Genomic DNA, 27,434 nt, shown 5'->3' with positions numbered 1-27,434 from the left:
TAGCTCGTAGTAGTGTAGTGATCTGGCAAATATTTTCTGTCCAAGTTTCATTTTCTTTGGCACACCGAGATGATTAATATGTAATATTTCTTATCTTCTATTTCTGTTATTCATTTATTTCCACTCTGCTAGTTTGAATCTGTGGATTTTGCTAATAATTATAACAATACTGATCATTTGCACACCCATACAACCATATAAACAAACAACGATTAACATTCACCTGTTCAAGTAGTCCCATCCCCTTTTGTCTGTGGAAAAGTTTTTTAGTTCTAGATGTGACAGGGATTCCCCTGGCAGAGACTGTACATACACTGTGCACACATTCAAAAATCAACTTTGATTTATTCAGAAATCAACTTAGAATGTGTTAAAAATGTTCAAATGACAACAGTGACGTGTTTCAAAATCATAATAATAATTGATAGACCAATGTGCACTGGATGCTAGGCGCTTTGTGATACAAGGTTTTTTCCTTCAAGAATATGAATTTGGCACACTCTGAAATTGCTGTATGTAGCAGATACCCCAGTTTGCCCCTTTCCCACAGATCTGGACCTGCCCCTCTCTGCCTCTGCCTGTTTCACTTTTATCCAATGATGGTAGCCCACCAATAGCAGCAGGAAGAATTTTAGCCAATAACTCTCCTCAGTGAAAGTGCAGGAAAAATCCCTTTCTATCCAGTCATGTTGGTCCACCAGAGATAGTCAAATGAATTCTATCCAATAACCATACTTCCTCAACATTAGTCAGGAGAAAACTTACTTTACTACCCAGTGACATGATCCACCAATGGTAGCCATAGGAATTTCACCCAATAATCCAACTTCCCCAGCATAAATGTGGGTAGATGTCCCCCTTCCTTTATAACATAATACCACAATGGTCATTGACACTGTTCAGTTAATGTGGACATCACACATTCCTGAAGAAGATCCCAGCAGAAGAGTTGAAACATCAATTTCAAACAATGCAAAAGCCGGCATGGAATCTACAATACCAGAGAAGGAAAGTTGCCAAGTTGCCACTTACCATATAGTGGAGATGCTGAGTCACAATATGCACAGCATAAAGATTCATACAATTATAGCTTTTGGCCATTAAGGCCTTTGTCAGCAGTAGACGCACATACACAAAAACACACTCATGCAAATGCAACTTGCACACACATGTGCAGTCTCAGAGAGCTGAAACCACACTGTGAGCAGCAGCACCAGTGCATGATGGGAGTGGTGAGTGAGTGGGGGTAAGGAGGAGGTTGAGCAGGGAGGGGGAGGGATAGTATGTTGGGAGTGGCGGACAGTGAAGTGGTTGCAGTTTAGATGGAGGGCAGGAGAGAAGGAGCAGAGGGGGGAGGGGGTAAGTAGCGGAAAGGAGAGAAATAAAAAGATATTAAAAAGAAATTAAAAGACTGGGTGTGGCGGTTAAATGACAGTTGTGTAGTGCTGGAATGGGAACAGGGAGGGGGCTGGATGGTTGAGGACAGTGACTAACAGAGGTTGAGGCCAGGAGGGTTACAGGAACGTAGGATGTATTGCAGGGCAAGTTCCCACCTGCACAATTCAGAAAAGCTGGTGTTGGTGGGAAGGATCCATATGGCACAGGCTGTGAAGCAGTCATTGAGATGAAGGATATCATGTTTGGCAGCATATTCAGCAACAGAGTGGTCCTCTTGTTTTTTGACCACAGTTTGTCGGTGGCCATTCATGCGGACAGACAGCTTGTTGGTTGTCATGCCTACATAGAATGCAGCACAGTGGTTGCAGCTTAGCTTGTAAATCACATGACTGGTTTCACAGGTAGCACTGCCTTTGATGGGATAGGTGATGTTAGTGGCCGGACTGGAGTAGATGGTGGTAGGAGGATGTATGGGACAGGTCTTACATTTAGGTATATCACAGGGGTATGAGCCATGAAGTAAGGGCTTGGGAGCAAGGGTTGTGTAAGGATGGACAAGTATATTGTGTAGGTTCGGTGGACAGCAGAATACCTCGATAGGAGGCGGTGGAAAGGATAGTGGGCAGGACATTTCTTATTTCAGGGCACAACGAGAGGTAATCAAAACCCGCCGTCTGGGAAGGACTCAGCGTGTACCCTTTATTTTTAGTGCTTTGTAACATGAACAAGTTTTTTCCCATTGAAAATGATATTTACCATTATTTTATAGCATTGTAAACATCGCTTCTCCTATACCTCAATGTATAAGAACTTTAACTTTTTTGCCTTAGGCTCCCACAGCTGACGTCATCAACCGCTAAACATACACCAAGAACTGGGGGCTCAAGGATGCAACAAATTGATAAAAAATTAACAAATACTATTATATTACATTGATATACAGTATATAGCAACTGCATGATGTATGTATATTTACACGGAGGGCGAAATAGGGGGATGGGTTAGTTCTTCAAAATTATAATTTTTTTTTTTTTCGTAAAAATGGCTTATCCTGGTCACGCATACTAGGCTTACTAGGTATGCACGCTGTCCAGGAAGGCAGATCAAGGCATTATCAAAACTTTCAAATCATATTACAGAAGAGAATTGTTAAGTAAGTTATTGTTAGAAAGGGAAGAGGAGGGAGCAGACAGTCTGTTATGAAATCATAAAAATATCGATTTGAAACATGTCCTACATGATCGGTGCAGCACAGGACAGTGTAACGGAACAGAATTTGAAGAAAGCCTGAAATAAAATTTTGGGTATGGCCGAAGTTTCTCAAGTCTAATTGTAAATGATGAACAGAATGATATGCAGGAAATGCTCAGTATGCTAAAAGAAAACTGCCATGAAAACGATGAAGAAGATGTTCAAAACTGGATTAGTGTCAACGGTGCAGTTTCAGGGCACAAAATCAGGCAAGATAGTGAAATTGTATACCTCACCACTGATAAAGCTGATGCCAACTAGTGTTACAGAAAATAAAGATGAAAATATACTGTCTGCTTCTGAAGCATTTACATGTTTTAGATACTGTATTGTGATAGTTTGAAGCTCAAGAAGAAAGTGACCAGTGTCAGATACCTGTCATGAAAAATGTTAGCTGCTCATAAGCAGATAGGCTTACTTAAACGGACCAGTGTTAAGAATTTTGTTAAGCATTACTTCTATACATATGTACAATACATACAAATTTCATATGTACTACATATTTTTGTTTACTAGGCTCTACTACATACATTCCTACAGTACTTCCTTCTGTGATACTGAAAAAGATTTATGTGCAATAACATATGTATGTAGTTTTTTTATTGCTAAATAATAATTCTCTATTGAACTCAAAAAAAGAAAAGAAAAAAAAGTTTTTTCAGTGGAGTGAGATGTATCATTCACCGGGAATAGCTAAATGAAAGGAACTCTGGAGTTTTCTTGCAGCTCTGTAATATAAACAACTATCTTTCCAATGACAAAATATACAGCTAGAATATTACCCTGAATAGAAAAAGATCACAGCAGAGTTCTTGCTGCCTTTAGCACTTCTGTCATCAACAAAAGTAAAGAAGTTTCTGAGGAAAATCAGTGACAAAGATAACAGCTTTTCAATACCAAGCAGGATAATGACATGGTGGCAACACCACTACCAAATAAAGCCCAGATAACATTCACCATTTCTCACAAGGTGATAACAATGATAATTTATGAGGGACATTCAATAATTAAAGAGACAAATTGGTCTGGAGACAAAGTATTTATTTTTACAAAACAATACTTTTTCTACTTTTAAACATAATCCCCTTGAACATTTACACACTTGTTCCAATGGGCTACCTTTTTTATTCTGGTTGCAAAGAACCATTTACCTTGATGTTTGAACCAATTTCCCACAAACTATTTCATGTCCTCGTTGTCCTGGAATCTCTTCCCACATAATGCCTCCTTCAGTGCACCACACAAATGAAAACCACTAAATGCTAAATCAGGGCTGTAAGGGGGATGAGGCAGTACTTCCCAGCCCATTTTGTTGGTGGTTTCATGGCTTAGTTGAGCAATATGGTGACATGTGTTGTCTTGCTGGAGAATCACACCTCTCCTCTGAGATCCATGATGTCTCTCTTTTGGCTGGCTTCACCTTGTTTAAAAGCAAATCTGAGTAGCATTGGCTGTTCATTGTATGCTGCTCTTTGAGATAATCTCAAAAACTGGGCCTTCAGCATCTCAAAACATTGTCAGCATGACTTCTCCTGCTGATGCTTGGGTTTTGAATTTTTCCTTGACAGGTGAGTTGGTGTGCTTCCACTCCATGCTTTGTTGTTTTGATTCTGGCCCGTAATAGTGAACCCAAGTTTCATCACAAGTTAAAATTTTGTTGAGGAAGTGCTCACAGTACCAGTACTAACTTGAACCTAATCAACTATCATTTCCACAGTCACATGGCGGTCGGCATGAATAATTTCCTCAATTCGACTTCCTAGTGAGGGAGTTGAAACTGCAACTGGTCAGCCAAAACAGTGTTTGTCAGTCACTGAGCCACAACCAGCTCTACCCACTTGTAAAAATTTGCACAATTCATACAACCTTCACCATAAACTTAAGACATTCTACAGTACATATTCACTGGTTTCTCGCCTTCAGCAAGTAAAAAAAGTTCAACTAATGTGAACGTTTCAAGCGGACTCGCCATTTTGAAATGTATTTTTGAGGGTATAAACAAAATAATGTTGATACATCAGCTGATCAGGGCTCATCCCATGGATACCAACTTAAAACCATAAAAATATCAAACTTGCCCTGCTAACAGTTTTTTCCTCAGACCAAATTGTCTTTTTAATTACTGAATGACCCTCATGTGTTTACTTCTACAGCCATATTCTGCAGGCCACTGTGAACTGCACAGCAGAGGGTACTTCTCAATGTACCAGATATTACAGATTCTTTCCATTCCATTCACATATGGAGCATGGGAAGAACGACTGTTTAAACAGCTAATCAAATCTTGTCTACACTATCCCTATGCAAATGATACATAGTGCTATGTAGTGCACCTCTAGATTCATATTTAAAGCTGGTTCTTGAAACTTTCTAATTAGACTTCCTTGTGATAGTTTCCATCTATCTCCAAGTGTCTGCCAATTCAGCTGAGTCACATGAAAAATCCTGATAGTATTTTTTGTATCTGAGGGTGATTTAGATTCCCCACATTGAGTGAATATCAAGAGAGAGAACACCTAAGAGATACTTGGCCTCCAGGTAAAAGCCATGGATCATGCCAGTGCAGGATGCAGTAGCTGCAGCCAGCAGGCGAGATGCTGCTCCTTTGATGAGTGTTTTCTGATACACTCCAGCTCGCCAATTGCAGGCAGTCTCTCACTAATACCTAAAGTCTTATATATGTGCCATTGGATAGCAGAGTGTTTTGACCTTTCCTGATTAATGTTTTGTGATTTGTACTTTTCCCTGGATTGTGGTACATGTTTAGACAATCAGCTACATTCTGGACTTGTGTTGGATGCTAATTCACCTTGTGATCTCCACTGTCATTCACCATCAGAACTATTCATTTTGCTCCAATGGTCTTCTCATTACCACCAGTGTGATTAATGATAAACTGTGTTTCTATCTATGCAGAGTAGGATAAAAAAGTAATTGTATAAAAACATATAATTTACCACTTTCTGTCCTGTAACAGTTCCTCATGGTGTGACTTGGAAGGAACAGCCAGTCAAATCCGAAAAGTCCATGCTGCAACCCCAATTTTTGATATTCAATGGACTCATATAAGGACAACATATGTAATTCATGGCTAAGTCAAATAAGCACCTACAGTTCATTATACATAGTGAGTCACATAAGACATAAATCCCTTTTATTTTGTGAATGGTTCCAAATATCGAAATGAGCTTTCCACAGTTGAGAGTATGCTGAGGGTACATAATGTTTGGTATGGATATTACTCTGAATTCTGGTATCAACTGAGGTATTGAAACAAGTATTAAACCTTTCATCAAAGACTCTGAGAAATGTACTAAAATTGGAAAGCAATGTGACCAGAGTTAGCTATTGTGGTGTAAACTGCCAAGCAGAGCTCTTACATAATGCATCCCTTTTATATGCAGTAAGACAGGCAAGATAAAACCTCATTTCTTATATGACATAGATATAGCACTAGGTATGATTTTTGCATTTGGATTTCCAGAAAATGCTAGCTTCTGGTGTATAAGATGGTGCTTAGGAAACTATTTCAAATGTGTGTACATTTCTAAGTTTTTTTGTAGAAACAGCTAGTTTTTTTCAGGCAGTTTTCCATTTAAACCATTCTCATTGCTGATTACATGTCAAAGCTGAAACAGAAATGTTGGTCATCCATACTTCATAATGATAAACAGATCTATTCACAGGAAAAAAGGAACCACTGTATTAACTTCCTTAGATTTGGAGAAAAAAAAAAAAAAAAACCTGACATGACTTTACCTGAATGCTCCTTAAAGGTAAAACACCAGCTGCCAGACAAATGTTTCTATAGACTCTACTTGAAATAGTAGTTACATGGAATACACTTTAAATAAATGAAGCATTTTATTTATCCAATTCTCTATCCAATTAAATAATTTTGTCAGTAATTGATTGTTTTCATTGAAACATTTTATTCAGAATGATATGTCACCCACAAAATAAACACATAACAAAACATAGTTTTACACTTTAATTTACCATATGCTCAAATTGTTTACCATTGACTGCAAGCTATTTTTGCAATTGCCTTTCAAGAGATCAGAGGCAGGCAGGAATCCTGCACGTGTGCGGTACACTTGCTCGTGTGCAGTTAACAGGTGTTCTACATGCACACAGGGGCAAGCTGACCACCCGCTTCTCTCCCCTCCCCACCATACCGTCTCTCCACTCCTTCCTCTGTAATGCGTTTTGTTTCCTAGCTTGCTTTATTGAATGAAGGAATAAGTTTAGTAGGAGTGCTTGAAAGAAACTCTGCTTTGAAAGAGCACCTGTTACCTACGATACATTTTATTTAATTATCACAGGTGGGGTTTACAATACGTTTAATGTTTAATTGTCAAGTTTCTATATATAGACAAATGCAAACAATTACGTAAATTTTCATCACAGATTTTTTTTTTGCTCTTAACCGAGACTTATTAATTTTCATAACATAAAAAAATCTCTCACAAACTTATGTCAAGCCAAACACTGACATTATCTTCACGGCTTCACAATGGAGACGAGAAAAGTCTTGCTGTGGAAAGTCGTGATAATAGTCCATTACACGTGTTGCCAAAAGGAACTTGTCTCTCAGACGAGAATTACACTGTAGATATATTAATTCCATTTGCAAATTGGGATGAATATCATCTACAGAAACAGCAAATGGTCTTGAGAACCATTCAAAAGCTTGGGATAAATATGATATATCTGCAAATCGCTTGAGAAATTCCTCTTTTATTGCACTGAGTACGGAAACATATTCTTTGCAATTCTGTTCTCGCACAGTAAACAGAGTAGGGAAAGGAAACGCACTGTGTTCCCTGATGAGAGCTGTTGTTCCCACAGCTCAAGCTTTTTAGTGAAAGCTTGCACTTTTTTGCAGCCATTTCACAAATTAGCTGATTTTCTCCTTGCAAACTTGTGTTCAATGCATTCCTGTCTGGTAATGTCTACTAAAAATTCAAGGTCGGTAGCCCACTCTGGATCTTCTAACTTGGGAGAGTACCGCAATGGCTGTGGCCACTGCCCCGGTCGACGATTGCACGCAAGCAGCACACGTGCAGCGCTGTACGTTCATGAGCCGCGTGCAACGTTTGCCCGCGCCTGAGATAGATGAACCTATGAAAGTACATAGGATCATATGCTGCTGCATCCTTCAACCTTGCATATCATAAGGTGTAATTGGGTTTCATGATGGATTGCATTTTTAAATGTTCCTCATAGAAATAAATCAGGGGGCCTGGCTGGCCACTGTACTGCAGCATTCCATCCTATCCAACAATCAGAAAGCTTTTCATTCAATATTTACAAGCAACACAGGAAGAGTGACCTGGGAAGTCGTCATGTTGGAACCGCATACACTGTCGCCCATCCAGTGGTATCTTTTCTAAGAGAACAGGTAGAATGTTTGTAAGAAAGTATGCCCATGTATTTTCATTTACCACACATCGGATGAAGTAAGGTCCCAGAACGGAATTTCCTATGATGCTGCACCATACATTTATGCTTCATGGTTGTCTGTGTTGTACCTGGCAAAGCCAGCATGGATTTTCAGCTGTGCAGTAGTGCTTATTATGAAAAGTGGCATTATCATGGTTTACAGAGTTGCTTTGTTTGTGAAAGGCACACATTGTGAAAATGTAGTGTTATCTCTCAGGTGCCACCCAGAACAAACTGACAAAATTCTATATGACAATGAAATCATGTCCTCCGAGTACCTGAAGTAGTGAAAGATGATAAGGGTGGAATTTATATTGATGCAAGATGTGAATGACACTCATTTGGCTGATCCCTCATTCTGTGGCAATACATCTCATGCCACAATGCAGGTTGATAAGCATTGTAGCTGCAACAGCTTCTTCATGTGCTCTGTCAATTATCTTCATTCTTGTCTTCTGTTTGATGTTGAAGTTGCCTGTTTGCACTAGTGACCTAATAATTCATGACAGATGGCAATGATCGAGATAGATATCCCTACACCACCATACTGTTTCAACAGCATTTCTTTGACATTCTCAGGGTAAAAGAAGCATGTCTAACTTCTCCACATTGATGTATGTCTGCATGAAAGGAATGATGAAGCTGAAGTGATCTGCTGATAGACCACACAGTTCCTGCTAGTTCTGCAGTACAGACAAGTAAACAGTCAGAAGGCGTGATACTATGATTTAGCCTGACTTGAGGCTGTTTGCAGTGCAATAGCTAATTATGACCATCTTGCCTTTTAATTTTAGAATATTTCTTGGATTCTTTTGCAGAGAGTTTCAACCTAAAAATTAACAACCATTACATTGCTGTACTTGTCTTTTCAAACACTACATTACAAGAATTACAAAAATTAAGGCTCTTTATCACATAAAAATTTTGTATCCCTTCTCTTATCATTTGCAAAAACCTCATTTTGATATCTGGAACCATTCATGAAATAAATGGGGTGTTATCACTTATGTGACTCATCCCATATACTCAGCTGGTCTCTTCTTTCCTTTATTGCTCTGAATTGTGAATAGTTTAAGGTAGCCATCTAAGAAGCATTTTAAAAGGGGCATCAGTGGTTAAAATATACCATATACAAGAAGGTACCCAAAAGGAACTAAACTAATTTTTTTGGAGAGCAGAGCTTTTGTAGTACTGCATTTTGGCACTATGAATGCAGAGAGTCAATAAGCTGAGTGCCATCACTGAAGGAGGTCAGGACTAGTTTTGGCAGGGTTTATAGTGACAACTGTTTTGTGGGACTGTCATTTTGTAAAGGTTGCTTTTTGTAACCATTGCTTGGCAGTGAACTTGTGCTTTTCACTCAGAAACTCTTGAAATGGAACAGAAACTCTTGAAATGTTAAAAATGGTGTACAAGGACAAATGCTATGGGAAAAGCTGAAGTGTTCATGTGGTTGTTCCATTTCAAAAATGGTGAAATATCAGTTGATGACAAACCTCATTCTGATCATCCTTTCATGGTCCAAACACATGAAACTATTGGAAACATTGATGCAGTCATCAATGAAGATTGCCAACAGACCACTGAAGAAATTGTGGAGCTATCAGGAGTGACTATGAGTTCAGCAAATTGTGACAGAAGAAAAATACTGCTGCCAAATTTCTGTCATGACTGCTGACTGCTGAACAAAAACAAGGTCACGTGGAATCATGCTGTTCTTTGAGAAAAGAGTCCTGAATTGATTGAAAATTTTTAAAAAATTATCACAGCTGACAAAATTTGGATCTATTCCCATGATTCTGAATCAAAGCAACAATTGAGCTAGTGGAAGATTTTAAGTTTTCCTCACCCCAAGAAAGCTCATCATGTGAAGTCAAACATTAAGCCAATGCTGATTTTTATTTTTTATTTTTTTTATTTTTATTTTATTTATTTATTTATTTTTAATGAGAAAGGTGTCGTCCATTCAGAGTTTGTTCCACAGGGTCTGACATTAACCAGGCTTTCTACTTGGAAGTTCTGAAAAGATTGCGCAACAGTGTGTGACAGAAGTGTCCTGATTTGTGGCAGTCGAGTGACTGGTTTTCCATTATGACAATGACCCTGTTCACACAGCCCTGTCTATATGACAATTTTTGACCAAAAATGGTATGACTCCTGTTTCTCACCCACCATACACACCTGACCTAGCCCTGTGGGACTTTGTTTTCATTTCCTAGAGTGAGAAAAGGCATGAAAGGAAAGTGTTTTGCTCATGTTTCTGAGGTGAAGAAAAAATGACAGAGACACTGTCAAGTATCACAAAAGATGAACTTAAACAATGTTTTGAAAAACTGAATAAAAGATTAGACAAGTGTATTAGTGCAAGTGGAGAGTACTTTCAAGGAGATTAAAGGTTTGTGCTTAAAATATGAATAAGTAAGTTCAAAAAATATTTTAATTCAGTTTCCTTTGGGTATCTCCTCATATTTCACAAAAGTAAAACAATCATTCACTTTTTATACCCACCTCACCAAATTTTTACCACATAAGATGGTGTAGTGGTTGTCAAAGACCTAATTAGCCCCTGACAGTGTTCCATCATCAATTTACATTCTTATGCCATATAATGAACTAAAGTATTATATGTTTTCATTGCAGTGCCAGCACGGATAGCATCATTTTCCAGACGTGTTGTACATGGTGCTGGACAAAGCCTGGTGTTACCATGTCGGACAGTTGGACTTCCGGCTCCTTCTAGACAGTGGAGAGGGCCATCTGGTGCCTCAATTACATCCCAAGTCCTTCCAGACGGTGGCCTTGCACTAGGGCCACTTCGTCCTCAGGAAGCAGGCAATTATACTTGCGTGGCAGAGAATGTCTATGGAAAAGATGAAATCAACTACTGGGTCATCGTTCAGATTCCACCCAGCCCTCCTGCATTGTCTGTTCCAGCTTCCACATCTCGCAGCCTGTCACTGCAATGGAAGTTATTTGATGACGGGGGAAGCCCAATCACTGGCAAGTGTATTCATCATAACTCATAAGTTTTCAGCAGATTGAGATAAGAGTTTTCTGTTAGATAAATATGCCAAATTAAAAAACACATAAACAGCAATGGAAAATTTAAACATATTACCTGTAGTGAAATTAGTAGTGATTAAACAACCATACGGATAATTTCTTGGTGTGAATGAACAACATGTACAGAGAATACCAGTATTATTTTAATTTTTATGCTTAAAACCATAATCACAACTGTAGAGAATATGTAAGGATAATGTCATCCACTATCTTTGTTGTATATGTGCATGTATTTCATTTCATGCACCACTCTCTTTTATTTACTTATTCCTACTGATGGATTTCTTTTGTAACAGTTAAATAATACTCTTACAGTGTATTTATATAACTGGCTACAGATGTACTTTATTTGATGTAAAATTCACAAATAGATGAATATTTCAGCTTTGTCACTATGAAAGCCTTACCACATAATCTCAATACACTTCACAATCATATTTTTTTCACTTTCAGTTTGCAACCACATATGATATGCCACCTGAAAAGTTGAACCTTAAAAGTGCCTGGCCTGATGCCATCCAACCCTTCTCCCTTGTCCTGAGCAAAAGTATCCTTCATGTACAGAATTCACCCACAGCTTTACAAACATCAGAAATATTGCACGATATTAGTTCCCTCATGCTACACAGGCTGATGTTATCCTCTGAGACAACTACAGATTAGATTAACAAACTAAATGCCAGTACTAAAGTTAATAAATATGTTATTTCACTAGATCAACAGTAGTCTCTCTCTTGCTGTCCCTCCCAAGTAACTCAAACACAAACAACAGCAATTTCTATTCTTTTCCTGCAAAACTGTGCCTTATTAACCTCTTCAAACTCCAGCTACAAACAGTTCTTCCTTTCACAAGTAAAAATTCCAACTCTAAAACTGATTGATCTTTCCACAATAAATGGGAGTGAGTACCTTTTGTGCTTCAGTACCACTCACTTCAGGAATTCATTAACCCATATCTCCTCAAGAACTATGATTTTTTTATTTTTATTTGTAGTCTAAGCTAAGGTGCACCATAATCATCGTACTCTCCATGCCAACTGTAATAGCTTTTCCTCACCTTCCTCACATCAATAATACCCTTACCAATCATTACGCGTCTTGTAAACTCTTTTCAGTGCCCTATGTTCTGATGAGCCATTGAAGTGAGCCCTATTTTACCAGCTTTCTATGTTGAACTACACTGCAAGAGATTGGTTGGCCAGAGCATACATTCAGGATGCAAACTTCCGTGTGTGTGCTGATAGGAACACTTAAAAGCAGAAAAAATATGTATACATAGCTTTCAGAACTCGACTGTTCTATGCCCATGGAGGAAATAGGGATAAATTGGGGAAGGGTGGAAAAGGAGCTTCCTCTCAAACTGTAGTCAGTGAGTCTTTACTTTCTAACCTTATCTAATCTATCACTCTGTGTCAACATCCACATGATATATATCGCTAATGTAAGATAAGTGGAATATATGTGACTTAATCACAGACTTCAGTGAATTCTTATCTTCCAAGTGGAACAGACATATACCTTTTACATGGTTCATGTAATAGAGAATTGTTATTGTTCTGTATCATGTCACACTTCAGTTATATGATACTTGCACTATACACCCACTATAATGATGATTCTTGATGCCTACAAATTTCACCGAATATGCATAAAACTGAATACTATGCTACAACAATGAGAGCTGAGCATAACAGTCGTGTGCCAAAATTCACATGCCATACCCACATTTTCCATTCTGGACAATTCAGTGCTTCTCACCTAACTCTTCAACTACCTACAGTGATCAATTCTGCAAGTGTTGTATTCCAATACTGTGTTTTGAACTCTGACAGTAGCACCAAACAAATCAAAAGCAATGAATGATTTACTGTGGGACTTCATTGGCTTCTCAGGCCTGCAGAAATATTATGCAATCACTGAACTGCAATATTCCAACAGCTCAGATTTGCACTCGTTTGCCACAATTCAAGACCTCGCAAGGACAACTGATAATAGATTAACTCAAGAATACTCTACCAAACATCAACAATGTGTACACACAGCAGCCAAGCCTGACTGACTTTACCAGATCACTTGACATCACTGTGTCCACCTCAAGCAGTGACCCACCTTCACATGATATCAACAAACCCCTGCTTCCCTCCACCTGTGTCAGCACAGAATTCCGCTAGCCACACGTGACCATGAGTAGATCATCAGCATTTGCATCACTCCCATGCAGATGCATCATACCACTGACCTCACTGAGCTCACACCTGCACAGCGCACCACTAACAGCATCACACTGAGCAACCATGCCCCACCATAAGCTTAAGAGTTCAATTTAGTGACACTGTGTGCGATTGTCACCTGACTTGTGACTACTTGATAGGCACAAAGCAATAAGTTCATCTATAGAGAAGACTATCGTCATTGCCTTAACACTCTGCATGGCAGTGAATCTCCCCTCATTTCAGTGGTAACAACAGCTACCAGACTTCACATGTCCAATTTGGCACATGAATGTGATCTTATCATTGACTTTAACTCTGATGAGTGTTCCACTGGACTTCCACCTCCACTGGTCCCACTTCTGAGAACCGGGATTTCAACTATGCCGCCTGCCTCACCATCTCAAGCAAACCATCTTTCAGTGGACTCAAGTTCTGATGTCAACCTACCACCACTTGACACCTTATCAACAAAGGATGAACCTACAGCATTGCAACTGTGGAATGCTGCTAGCTCATTGACCACAGTGCATGGATCCATGACCAGGATACTACAACTGTCACCATCTCACTGCCTCACATGGACATTCTCTGTTAAGGAAGTCATTAAATAAAACCTAGTGATGGGCCTTTTATGCCAATTCTACCTCTAGCAGTTGTACCCCAGACTGCATTCCTGTACTCTGACATGTGCTGCTGCATGCCAGAACCTTCTGCTGCTGCCTCCACCCCTACCTGGCACACTGACTGTTCAAGACAAATAAAAGGAAGACAATCATACACTTGTTGACACGCTGAGCAGTGTGACTCCTCAGCTGACCAGCTCTTGGTGACTCACCAATGCTACACCAGCTGCCGTGTATCATCGAATGAACTCCATATGAAGAACATGTTGCTCCCGTAATGTAATAATGACATGGCTGCTACCCTCACCCAGATGCACCGTCAGCTCATGGCCTTGACACACAACCATCATGAAGATAAGAGTGAGAACACATGCATGGCCCCAGTCCCACACCCAACCTACATCCTGTTATGCCCACTCCCCACACTACCCAGCACCAACTTTACACACATACAGAAAAGCACATAGGTCAGTACATTGCACCCTGACTTGCCATCCAGATACACCACCACTGGCATCATCAAGCATACACTTCTGGCTCTACAGCACATCATCACCATGTCTCTTCTGCATGACTCACTGCCACATAGCTCAACCACTGCCCACTATCGATCTTCACATGAGAACACCTACCCCACCTGCTATGTTCACCTGGTTCCTCGTTTGACTACAACACACTACCACATGTTGATGATGTTCTAAGATGCCACATTCAGAACATATTGGTGGAACTGAACACAACACAAAGTGTTTTTGACCACCTTCAATTGCACATTTTGCATCCAAATGCCACTTACAACTTTAACACCTCTTCCTAACATAAGTTCAACACAAAATGCTGGACTCTATCATTGCATCTCTGTCTACATTGACTTCAACTATGATCTGAAACAGGCTGGCACCCTGTGTTCATGCCTATACATTGACCCCATTCACCACTGACGGCCTCCACACAGACCCATTGAAGTTTGCTCCAGCAGATAAATTACCAGCTTACAACAAGCACAAGGCCCCCTCAACATACACCGTTGCTCTGATCAGGTCGAAGTTCTTTGACACACCTGGCCTCCACATGCCGACGTCCTTCCCACCAACAGCCCAATCCTGTTCCTTTGGTTATACCACTGGTGACCAGTGTGGACACAATGGATGGTTCCCATGTCAGCTACAGCCACACCTCTAGTTTATCATTCATACCACGCCAATCGTGACTTCAAGAAATGATCCAGTCTGTCTCTTGAAAGTGTCAGCCGTAGCATGATTGGCCACATGCATCTACAGGCATCACTTAAAGAAATGCTCCCATCATGTCTCAAAAGAGAGCCAGCCATGGCATGAGCAGTCATTCACGTCAGTATCCACCACTGTAGCAATTACTGATCCCACTATTGTCGTCCTTTCAGTGGTCCACACTAAAGAGGAGGGAGTTCTCTGAGGGAACATCCACTGCGATATACACTGAAGAGCCAAAGCATTATGATCACCTGTTTAACAGCTGTTTATCAGTCTTTGAAACAAAATACATCACAAATTCTGCCTATCAAGGATCCAACAGTTTGTTGGTATTTTCATAGAGGTGTGTGGCATTAGATGTCTATGCACAGGTCATGTAATTCACATAAATAATGGGCAGCGGATTTGCACTTGTGGTGACTGCATCCGATGACCCAGATGGATTCCATAGGATTTACATCAGGTGAGTTTGGTCACTGAGACATCAACATGAGTTCCTACAGTGTTCCTCAAACTACTGTAGCATGGTTCTGGCTACATGAAGTCACCGTCAGGGAAGACATCAAGCATGAAGGGATACAGGTGGTTCTCAGCTATCAGTGTGTTTTCAATTACTACCGTAGGTCACATGCAAGCGAAGAGAGAATATCTACCATAGCATAATACTGCTCCTGCCAGCCTGTATCCATGGCGTGCTTTATGTTTGAGCCGCCATTCACCTCAATGGTGGTGTTTGTGGAGATGATCATCAACCTAGTGTAGCAAAAATGTGATTATTCACTGAACAGCTGACATGTTTCAACTGATTGATGGCCAAATCTCAATGGTCCCATGCCCACTTGCAATCATAATTGATTATGTTGTTGGATCAACATGTCTACACATAGGGGTGGTCTGCTACAGAGCAACATGTTAACAATGTACGGTGAACGGCGTGTTCTGGAATCTTATGCACACACCAGCATTGTGCTCTTTTGGCAGAGATGCCACAGATCACTATCCATCCTACTTACAGGGCAGACAAGTCTCCAAACCCCATGTTCCTTGAACAGTAGTGGACACCCTAACATTTAGCTCCTAGTGATAGTTTCACTGTCCTTCTATTTCGTTCTGTAGATTCTCATGACAGTAGCATGTTAACATTAGACCAGCTTCACCATTTTCAAGATACTCATTAACAGCCTCTGCATAATAATACTATGTCATTTGTCAAAGTCATTTATGTCTATAGCTTTCCCCATTTAGAATCCACATCTTCACTAGGGTGATCCCATGCCCATGTCTGCTCTGCTTACAAACTTTTGCTAGCATATCATGTGCCTGCAATGCCACCAGGCAGCATCCAACATCACAGTGGGCAGTGGTCACAATGTTTTGGCCTGTCAGTATACATCACTGATGCACAATAAGTGCAATATCTGTGAACTAATCACAGACTTCAATGTGTCCTCAGCTTCCAAGCAGAATAGACTTGTACCTTTCACTGGGTGAATATTCATGCAATAAAGCATCATTATCATTCAACACTGTGTTGTACCTCAATTATATTGTACACTCAACATACACGCACTACACCTCTTAGTTCTGAAAGCTAGGAATAATGTTTTCTAGTTTTAGATATTTTGATTGGCATGTACTCGGAATTTCTTTATCTTGACTGTGTTATTGACCAGCTATTCTGTAGTTTATGGATTTTATTTTTTTAATAATATAGACAATAGAAGTTGACATTACATAGTATTTTAACTTTATACTCCGTGAACACCTTTGTTGGTGTATTTCTAGACAGTACTTAACATTTTTTCCTGCAGTCAGTTCCTTATACTGTCAGAAAGCACAATGCTTTCACATTCAATATTTTGTATGTGAATGGTACCAAAGATTTTTGACATTTTTTTAAATGTTTAAATGGCTTTTGTTAAAATCTGTTGACATATCATCAAACATTATACAGTATTCTCTTGAATGCCAATTTCAAATGTTACCCATTGAAATTTAGTGTCAGCTTTACCTTTAAGATCTTGTTGAGATAGAATTTATGGTCACCACTTATCTCAAAGAGGCAAATTATTTAGCACTGCCAATAAATCACATAAAAGTATGCACAGTATCCTAGCTTTCTGAACTATTAATTCCCTGTTCCTTCCTCATGGAGGGGAAAGAGTTGATGGGAAAGGTTAAAAAGAAGGAGCCTGAACTCAAACACCACGGTCAGAGAGACTCAGCTGTTGTGAGGATGAGGGTGAGGAGTCCTGCAATGATGAGGCCAAGTGATGGGTGAAGAAGGATTGGAGGAAGAGAAAGAAGTAGTGGAATTAAGAGGTATGGGATAAAAGGATTTCATTTCTCTTCTCCTAACCCACCTTTACTTCTAATTTTGTCTTATCTCTGGACTGAAGCTGGCACAGTGTTTACCCATGTACTATATCTGACCTCCTAATCTCTCTGACAGCTGCCTCTTCATCTTTGTCTCCCATCATTCTCACAGAAGATGGATCCCTCTAACCCTGGGGTCTGAGAGACTTGCTGTTCCTCTTTAACATTCCCCAACCTGTCTCTTTCTCCAGTTTGAGGAAGGAACCAATGTTTCAAAATGCTACAATAGTGTACCGGTATGTACTTTTATATGCATCTGTCAGCAGTACTAAATATTTTGTCTCCTAGAGATAAGTAATGACCAGTAGTTCTGTCTTACAATTTCTTCTGCTTTCTTGACTGACTTAAATAATGATGTTTTCACCAGGCTGTTATTTTAAAATAGTACTTTATCAAGCTTGTGTTTGGTAAAGTACTATTTTAAATAGTGTTCTTCAAAATTATTGAGGCCATGGGAGATCAGCCATACGAAGGTCTTGGTTTTTTGCTACAGCCAAAATTTACATTTAAGGTTATCATTCATATATTACAATTAACAAGATGTTATTACTCTAATAACATAACCAAATCTTCTCATTCACTGTACACATAAACAACCACACAATACAACATTGTTCCTTGGTATCTGGTGATTACACCACAGACTTCAAACTGCATTGTGCATAGGAAATAAAATTTTATTGTGTCTGGAGGTAGGATTACATTCCAAAACTGCAATTATGGACAACATCCATAGATCAATGAATTCAATAGAAAAATTGAAGTGCTTTGAGTAAATTATCCTCAGTTACTGCTTTTAATGTCCATCATCTGTCTTGTGAAAAGATTCAACCTACTTTCTGTCTGTAAATTTTCATAAATGCATCTTTAAATTTTTCTGTGAAAATATCAACATACATTACACTTCATCTTGAAAAGCATTTGTTCTGTCTCATCCCCTAACAATAATGGATGATAAAAATTTTGCGCAGTATAAAATCTGGAAGATATGCATAAAAACAATAATTCAGTAAATGCTTATTTGCCTATTTGCCTTTTAACTGTTACCGAAACAAAGCTTTCTTGTTCATGTAGGATACACACTTAACTACAAAAGAGATTTTGGTGAGTGGCAAGAAGTATCAATTGATCCTGATCGAAAGACGTACAACTTGGAAGGAGTAAAATGTGGCTCAAATTACCAGTTGTACCTCACAGCAAGTAATTCTGTTGGTACAAGCAAACCAAGTCCAGTAGTAAATGCAGCTACCAAAGGATCAGGTAAATTAATAATAATGTGTAGAATCAGCTCACAATACCTCATGTTTTAGAAGCAAATAGTAGTCTCATGAAAATCACTTTGAAAGTTTTGACATGATATCTACTTTTTCCAGAAACTTTATTTCACAGTTTGTTGATGTTCTCTCCTTTAAGTTATAGCTACTAGTTTATCATCTTATATCACTAACTAATGATTCTATGATATGCATCTTGTGAAGACTGATGCAGAATTTTTTCTAAGGAGCACTAACAACTACTGTTAAAATACTATACACTACTTGTGTTGCCTCGGCCAAAACATAATGAGTAAAAGTATAAGGAATTTTCTACTTTGGAAAAAATAATAAAGCAGCTGCGTCAGTTGTATGAAGAAGTTGCTGTTAATGTCATACTTCTAACTGTACAACTATTGGATCACATGCATTTTTATCATACAGGGAGAGTCAATAGAGTGGAAAATTTTGGAAAGGAAATTAATGGAAAAGTGCAATTACTTAACACATATTTATTTATGTCAATGTATAGTACCGAGTATCAAGTTTGATATATGTGCTCCATCTTGGTATACACACACACCTGCAGCCTGATAGGAACATTATTCATGGCTCAACTGGAGATTTCCTCCCATATTCTTGCTGTAATTTATTCAGTGGCAGGGCAGGTCAAGTATGGTAAACCATGCTCTTAAGGTCCCCACAAGAAAAAATCACACATTCTCAGATCAAGAAATCCTGGAGCCAAGTAATGTCACCATGTCTTGAAATAACACAGATACAAACAATCATCACACAGCTCCCATCAGTATCTGTACTGTGTGTGCCACTGCTCCATCCATCATGTTGAAACCAACTGCTGGCAGGAAAATGGGGCAGTTGATGCGCAACAAAACTTTCAATTATGGCAGCATACTGAATAGATATTACAGTGGTTGTGCACCCATCACCATCTTTGAAAAAGAAGGTACCTATAACACCTTTCAATGACATGGTGCATCATACAGTAACTTTTCTGCTGTGCAATGGACACTTGTGTAGCTGACATGGATTTTGCTGGGAAAAATAATGAAAATCTTGTCCATTGACAAAGCCACTTAAATGGAAGTGAGCTTCATCCACCATCCAAAGGCTGTTAATGAAACTGTCATCATCGTGCACTTTTGCCAACATGCATTCTCATAATGACTACTTGCTAGCAGATTGTTAGGTTGAAGTTGATGAACGATCCACAGCTTGTACAGATAGAGCTTTAAATTCACTTTCAGTATTTGTTGAACACTCGAACAATGCAAATGTAGAGATTCTGTGTGACATCAAACAGAGCACTGAGAGTTTCTCCCAAAAGCAGATCATGCAGCTGCAATATTGTCTCCTGTACTAGTGGTTCCCCCCCATGAACCATGGACCTTGCCGTTGGTGGGGAGGCTTGCGTGCCTCAGCGATACAGATGGCCATACCGTAGGTGCAACCACAACGGAGGGGTATCTGTTGAGAGGCCAGACAAACATGTGGTTCCTGAAGAGGGGCAGCAGCCTTTTCAGTAGTTGCAGGGGCAACAGTCTGGATGATTGACTGATCTGGCCTTGTAACATTAACCAAAACGGCCTTGCTGTGCTGATACTGTGAACGCCTGAAAGCAAAGGGAAACTACAGCCGTAATTTTTCCCGAGGACATGCAACTTTACTGTATGATTAAATGATGATGGCGTCCTCTTGGGTAAAATATTCCAGAGGTAAAATAGTCCCCCATTCGTATCTCCGGGCGGGGACTACTCAGGAGGACATCGTTATCAGGAGAAAGAAAACTAGTGTTCTACGGATCGGAGCGTGGAATGTCAGATCCCTTAATCGGGCAGGTAGGTTAGAAAATTTAAAAAGGGAAATGGATAGGTTAAAGTTAGATATAGTCGGAATTAGTGAAGTTCGGTGGCAGGAGGAACAAGACTTTTGGTCAGGTGATTACAGGGTTATAAATACAAAATCAAATAGGGGTAATGCAGGAGTAGGTTTAATAATGAATAAAAAAATAGGAATGCGGATTAGCTACTACAAACAGCATAGTGAACGCATTATTGTGGCCAAGATAGACACAAATCCCATGCCTACTACAGTAGTACAAGTTTATATGCCAACTAGCTCTGCAGACGATGAAGAAATTGATGAAATGTATGACGAGATAAAAGAAATTACTCAGGTAGTGAAGCGAGATGAAAATTTAATAGTCATGGGTGACTGGAATTCGTCAGTAGGAAAAGGGAGAGAAGGAAACATAGTAGGTGAATATGTATTGGGGGGAAGGAATGAAAGAGGAAGCCATGTGGTAGAATTTTGCACAGTGCATAACTTAATCATAGCTAACACTTGGTTCAAGAATCATAAGAGAAGGTTCTATACCTGGAAGAATCCTGGAGATACTAAAAGGTATCAGATAGATTATATAATCGTAAGACAGAGATGTAGGAACCAGGTTTTAAATTGTAAGACATTTCCTGGGGCAGATGTGGATTCTGACCACAATCTATTGGTTATGAACTGCAGATTGAAACTGAAGAAACTCAAAAAAGTGGGAATTTAAGGAGATGGGACCTGGATAAACTGAAAGAACCAGAGGTTGTAGAGAGTTTCAGGGAGAGCATAAGGGAACAATTGACAGTAATGGGGGAAGGAAATACAGTAGAAGAAGAATGGGTAGCTCTGAGGGATGAAGTAGTGAAGGCAGCAGACGATCAAGTAGGTAAAAAGACAAGGGCTAATAGAAAACCTTGGGTAACAGAAGAAATATTGAATGTAATTGATGAAAGGAGAAAATATAAAAATTCAGTAAATGAAGTAGGCAAAAAGGAACACAAACGTCTCAAAAATGATATCGACAGGAAGTGCAAAATGGCTAAGCAGGGATGGCTAGAGGACAAATGTAAGGATGTAGAGGCTTGTCTCACTAGGGGTAAGATAGATACTGCCTACAGGAAAATTAAAGAGACCTTTGGAGAGAAGAGAACCACTTTTATGAATATCAAGAGCTCAGATGGCAACCCAGTTCTAAGCAAAGAAGGGAAGGCAGAAAGGTGGAAGGAGTATATAGAGGGTTTATACAAGGGCAATGTACTTGAGGACAGTATTATGGAAATGGAAGAGGATGTAGATGAAGACGAAATGGGAGATAAGATACTGCGTGAAGAGTTTGACAGAGCACTGAAAGACCTGAGTCGAAACAAGGCCCCGGGAGTAGACAACTTTTCATTAGAACTACAGATGGCCTCGGGAGAGCCAGTCATGACAAAACTCTACCATCTGGTGAGCACGATGTATGAGACAGGCGAAATACCCTCAGACTTCAAGAAGAATATAATAATTCCAATCCCAAAGAAAGCAGGTGTTGACAGATGTAAAAATTACCAAACTATCAGTTTAATAAGTCACAGCTGCAAAATACTAATGCGAATTCTTTACAGACGAATGGAAAAACTGGTAGAAGCAGACCTCGGGGAAAATCAGTTTGGATTCTGTAGAAATGTTGGAACACGTGAGGCAATACTAACCTTACGACTTATCTTAGAAGAAAGATTAAGAAAAGGCAAACCTACGTTTCTAGCATTTGTAGACTTAGAGAAAGTTTTTGACAATGTTAACTGGAATACTCTCTTTCAAATTCTGAAGGTGGCAGGGGTAAAATACGGGGAGCGAAAGGCTATTTACAATTTGTACAGAAACCAGATGGCAGTTATAAGAGTCGAGGGGCATGAAAGGGAAGCAGTGGTTGGGAAAGGAGTGAGACAGGGTTGTAGCCTCTCCCTGATGTTATTCAATCTGTATATTGAGCAAGCAGTAAAGGAAACAAAAGAAAAATTCGGAGTAGGTATTGAAATTCATGGAGAAGAAGTAAAAACTTTGATGTTCACCGATGACATTGTAATTCTGTCAGATACAGCAAAGGACTTGGAAGAGCAGTTGAACGGAATGGACAGTGTCTTGAAAGGAGGATATAAGATGAACATCAACAAAAGCAAAATGAGGATAATGGAATGTAGTCAAATTAAGTCGGGTGATGCTGAGGGAATTAGATTAGGAAATGAGACACTTAAAGTAGTAAAGGAGTTTTGCTATTTAGTGAGTAAAATAACTCATGCTGGTCGAAGTAGAGAGGATATAAAATGTAGACTGGCAATGGCAAGGAAAGCGTTTCTCAAGAAGAGAAATTTGTTAACATCAAGTATAGATTTCAGTGTCAGGAAGTCGTTTCTGAAAGTATTTGTATGGAGTGTAGCCATGTATGGAAGTGAAACATGGACGATAACTAGTTTGGACAAGAAGAATAGAAGCTTTCGAAATGTAGTGCTATAGAAGAATGCTGAAGATAAGGTGGATAGATCACGTAACTAATGAGGAGGTATTGAATAGGATTGGGGAGAAGAGAAGTTTGTGGCACAACTTGACTAGAAGAAGGGATCGGTTGGTAGGACATGTTTTGAGGCATCAAGGGATCACAAATTTAGCATTGGAGGGCACCGTGGAGGGTAAAAATCGTAGAGGGAGACCAAGAGATGAATACACTAAGCAGATTCAGAAGGATGTAGGTTGCAGTAGGTACTGGGAGATGAAGAAGCTTGCACAGGATAGAGTAGCATGGAGAGCTGCATCAAACCAGTCTCAGGACTGAAGACTACAACAACAACAACAACAACAACAACAACTAGTGGTTCGGGGTCTCCAAGCAGATTGCTTCTTCAGTACAGAACCCATTACTTGAAAATTGTGGATCCAGTTGCTGCTTGTATGTGCTGCAGGAACACAGCCATGCCTTCTGATGTTGAAATGACGTTCTCAATCCAACAGCCTCCACCCTTCCATTCTTGTAACAGGCTTTTACCAAAAAGGCATGCTGCACACCATTCCATTGTTCCATGTTTACTAAATGGCAAGACTGTGCGAGCAGCATTCTATATGTCATTTGGTGCCATCTACCTTGCAGCTTTGCCATGACATATTCCCACTCTTTTGAATCATCCTCTAGTGCAACATTTATTTGCATACTTAATAATAAAAGCCTGTTTACAATTATGCTACTTGTCATGCAGTAAACTAAGCATTCAATCATCAGATTTCAATAATCATATAGTTTTGAGAGGAATGGCCAATGAGAACTTTTTATTTTAAAATTAATAGGGATTACCACTTTTGGTGCTATGTTTGCTGAAGGCTTTTTGAAGACCTTAGCATCAGAGTACAGAATCCTATTCTAAACCTTAGACAAAAATGCAAAATCAGAACTAAATAAAATAAATTATACTGCTGAAATTATCTGTAACCTTTAACTGTGTGCACCATGAAATTCTACTTGGAGAGCCAAAATATTACGGTATTAATATCGTCTGTTTGGCATGGATGAGGTCTTTTCACAATAGAAACAGCTAGTCACATTGTCAAATTTCACCATAGGAGTAAAACAAAAATCAAAATGGAGGAACATTTGAGTCCCACAGAGTTCTCCACTGGTCTTCACCCTGTCTCAGCCTACATAAATGTCCTTCCAAATACATTAATTGCCTGTTCAACAACTGCAAATTTTGATGATGATACAACCATGTTAGTCAAGTGTAAAAGCTCACTTGTGTGAAATGTTTTACACAGCACTGAACAGGTTTACGAATAATCTAATATTATGTTTCACCTTGACTGCTTTCCCCTATTTATTTTGTACTGTTATGATGCCAAACTCACATTTTGATGTTATATCTTTTAATGACTACAAGTAATTCACAGCAAACAAAGCTATAGTCTCACAAATACTTATTTTACACAATTTAAATGAATTAAAAATTATACTTTGGTACCAGAAATAAATATCAGTACTCATTTACTGGATGAAACTTTTGAACTTGTTTGACTCCCTTATTGTGCGGCAAGGAAATGAGATAGCATGTTTTGAAAACTTTCATTCCCTGTAGTCTATGAAATTATCCTCTGAAATAATGCAAAACTAGACAGAAAGGATATTAATATGAAATGTAAAGTTCTGGCAGAATGTATATAACTTAGAAGTAAAAGGAACAACTTACCAACAGTAGAGGCATTGAGTTGTTACAGGCATATAACCAAGACTGAAAATTTCAGTAGCTTCAGGTTGACTAGGGAGAGAAGCTGTGTCAGATGGTGTGGAGAAGGTAGAGAATGGGAGGGAGTGTTGGCAAAGAGTGGCTGATGGCTTGGAGGGAGGGAGCAGGTATAAGAGATAGGAATGTTGGAGGGAGAGGCAGCAGATCCATGGGACTGGAATGCAACACACGAGCACTGGTGCCAGTGAGTTTGTGCAGTGCACAATGACAATGACATGAAAGAGTAGATCAAAAGGGGCTGACAGAACAGGGGAAAGAGAGAGGGTGTAGGTGCAGGAGGAGTTAAGTTGTGGTCCTGGGACAGGTTGGGGTGGGGTGGGAAATACATATGCAGACTAGGTTTGGGGAATAGTGCCTATCTGTGAAGCTCTTAGTGATGCCTTCAGGCTACTGAGCAATGAATTCTTGTCACTGCAGATGTTTTATCCATGGATGGCCAGACTATATGGAAAAGATTTTTTGATGTGGAAGGGGTGACAGCTGTGAAAACGCAAGTACTACTGATCGTTAGTAGCATTGATATTGACAGACGTATCGATGGAGCCATCATAGAGGTGGTGGTCAACATTTAGGAAGGTTTACCAAGAGCAGGCATTGCCTGCAAGGGGAGTGACTGTTAAAACTAAGTTTTTGAAAACAGCCACAAGCCGCACTTTGTGTTTTTTATTGATTGGTATTGCTCTTCAAATGAACAAGAGCATCGTCATCTTTGGCAATGTCAATGTCTTCATGTAGTACTGTGTCTGCCCCTGCTAGCTGAGTGGTCAGAGTGACAGAATGTCATACCTGATGGCCCAGGTTCAATTCCCAGCTGGGTCAGAGATTTTCTCTGCTCAGAGGCTGGGTGTTGTATTGTCCTTATCATCATCATTTCATCCCCATCAACATGCAAGTCGCCGAAGTGGTGTCAACTCGAGAGACTTGCACCAGGCGAATGGTCTACCCAATGGGAGGCCCTAGCCACATGGCATTTCCATTTCCATGTAGTACTGTACTTTAAAATAAGTTTAAGTACTATAGTACAGCCACATTAATCTTTTAGCTGTCACCCAATTTTAAAGGAAATCTTTAATGCTGTCAGACAACTTTAAATTGTATATGCTGATGATGCTCTTGTTCATTGAAGAGCAAAACTGTTCAATCAAAAATACAAAGTGTGACTTGTGGCTGTTTTGAAAAACTTATTTAGGAAGGTGGCATGTTAGGCTGGGGACGACGAAGTGAAGAGAATGTAGAAGAAGGTGCTGAGTCTATGGAGGAATGAGGACAGAGTGTCTTGACCAGCCCAGATTTTGAAGATGTCATTAACGAACGTGAATAATACTGGAGGTATGAGGTCTTGGGAGGCCATAAAATTATTGCATTTTACCTCTAAATTGATTCACCTCACCTCTACACATTGCTCCCATCATCATTTTATGGCAGGCACTTATTTTCCCATGTGTAATGATCACTAATCACTTATCACAGAACCATCCTACAACCAACAGTACAGGTTTCTTTGTGCATTTTCATTACTGGAACCTGCAAAATGATACAAACATCTAACACATTCATCTGCCTATTTCCCTCATCTGTTTCATATTCCCCAACCACCACTCATCAGACACATTCCAGTTTTACCTCCAGCATTCCCCTAGGGTTTACACATCACTCACTGATGTCATTTACATTTCCTTCCTCCTCCTTAGTGACATCCTATCCCAAACAGAGCCATGGTCCATTTACTTTTGTAAGTTCAGAAAGGTAACCAGTCCCATATCCTTTCCTTAAATGTTGCCTAAGCCCCAGAATTCTGCCACCCCACCACCAAGGCTTAAGATTAAAAATTCCCCTCTCTGGATGCCATTCCTTCTTCCACAATGGCCAAATTTTCAGATTCTGACATCCCTATCCCTCACTAACCTAATACTATGAAAACAAATTTCCATGGCACAAGCACCCCTGTACCACTTCTGCTCCCTTTTAAAATATCAACTACCGCTACCTACACCTTATCTCCCAAACTGAAACCCTTGCCCTCCAACACATGAAAAGACATTCCTGACACCATCTCCAAAAGTTATCAAATTTACTGACATCTTGTTTCCCCCTTGGAGCACCATTACCTCTCAACACTTGTCCTAACCCCAGTGAACCCCTGTCAACCTGTCACAGCTCCCAGGCTTTGCCTTGCTGACTTTTTCCCGCTGCCACATCCCCCAAATACCTCCATCCCCCCCCCCCTTCCCCCCCAAACATCTTTCAAAATCAAGCTACACAAACCCAAAACACATCATCAACCGATCCACCAACAACCTGAATTCCATAGTAGAAGTTTCAGACCTTTGATAGGCCTGACCTTCAGCCAACATCAAAGGTAAATCATACCAGGCTTGTAAAAGACCTGCTTCCTCCTCACAATCCCTACAGTGGAATACTTTTTACCAATCCCTCAAACCAAAGCTAGCCTAAATCCAACATT

General features: G+C 39.6%; 1 protein-coding gene across 1 annotated transcript in view; it reads left to right on the top strand.

The window, feature by feature from the left end:
- The window catches only part of LOC124799311 (Down syndrome cell adhesion molecule-like protein Dscam2), a 250,854-nt gene that overhangs the window by 108,341 nt on the left and 115,079 nt on the right, over positions 1-27,434 (top strand). Inside the window, exons 12-13 of the mRNA XM_047262898.1 lie at positions 10,735-11,094; positions 18,676-18,861. Coding sequence (XP_047118854.1) covers positions 10,735-11,094; positions 18,676-18,861 — 546 coding nt within the window. The remainder of the gene's footprint in view (positions 1-10,734; positions 11,095-18,675; positions 18,862-27,434) is intronic.

This window comes from Schistocerca piceifrons, chromosome 5 (genome assembly GCF_021461385.2).
Source record: "Schistocerca piceifrons isolate TAMUIC-IGC-003096 chromosome 5, iqSchPice1.1, whole genome shotgun sequence".
Lineage (NCBI taxonomy): Eukaryota > Metazoa > Arthropoda > Insecta > Orthoptera > Acrididae > Schistocerca > Schistocerca piceifrons.
Note: the sequence above shows the minus strand (reverse complement) of the source record. Positions and strands in the feature narration are given on the sequence as shown.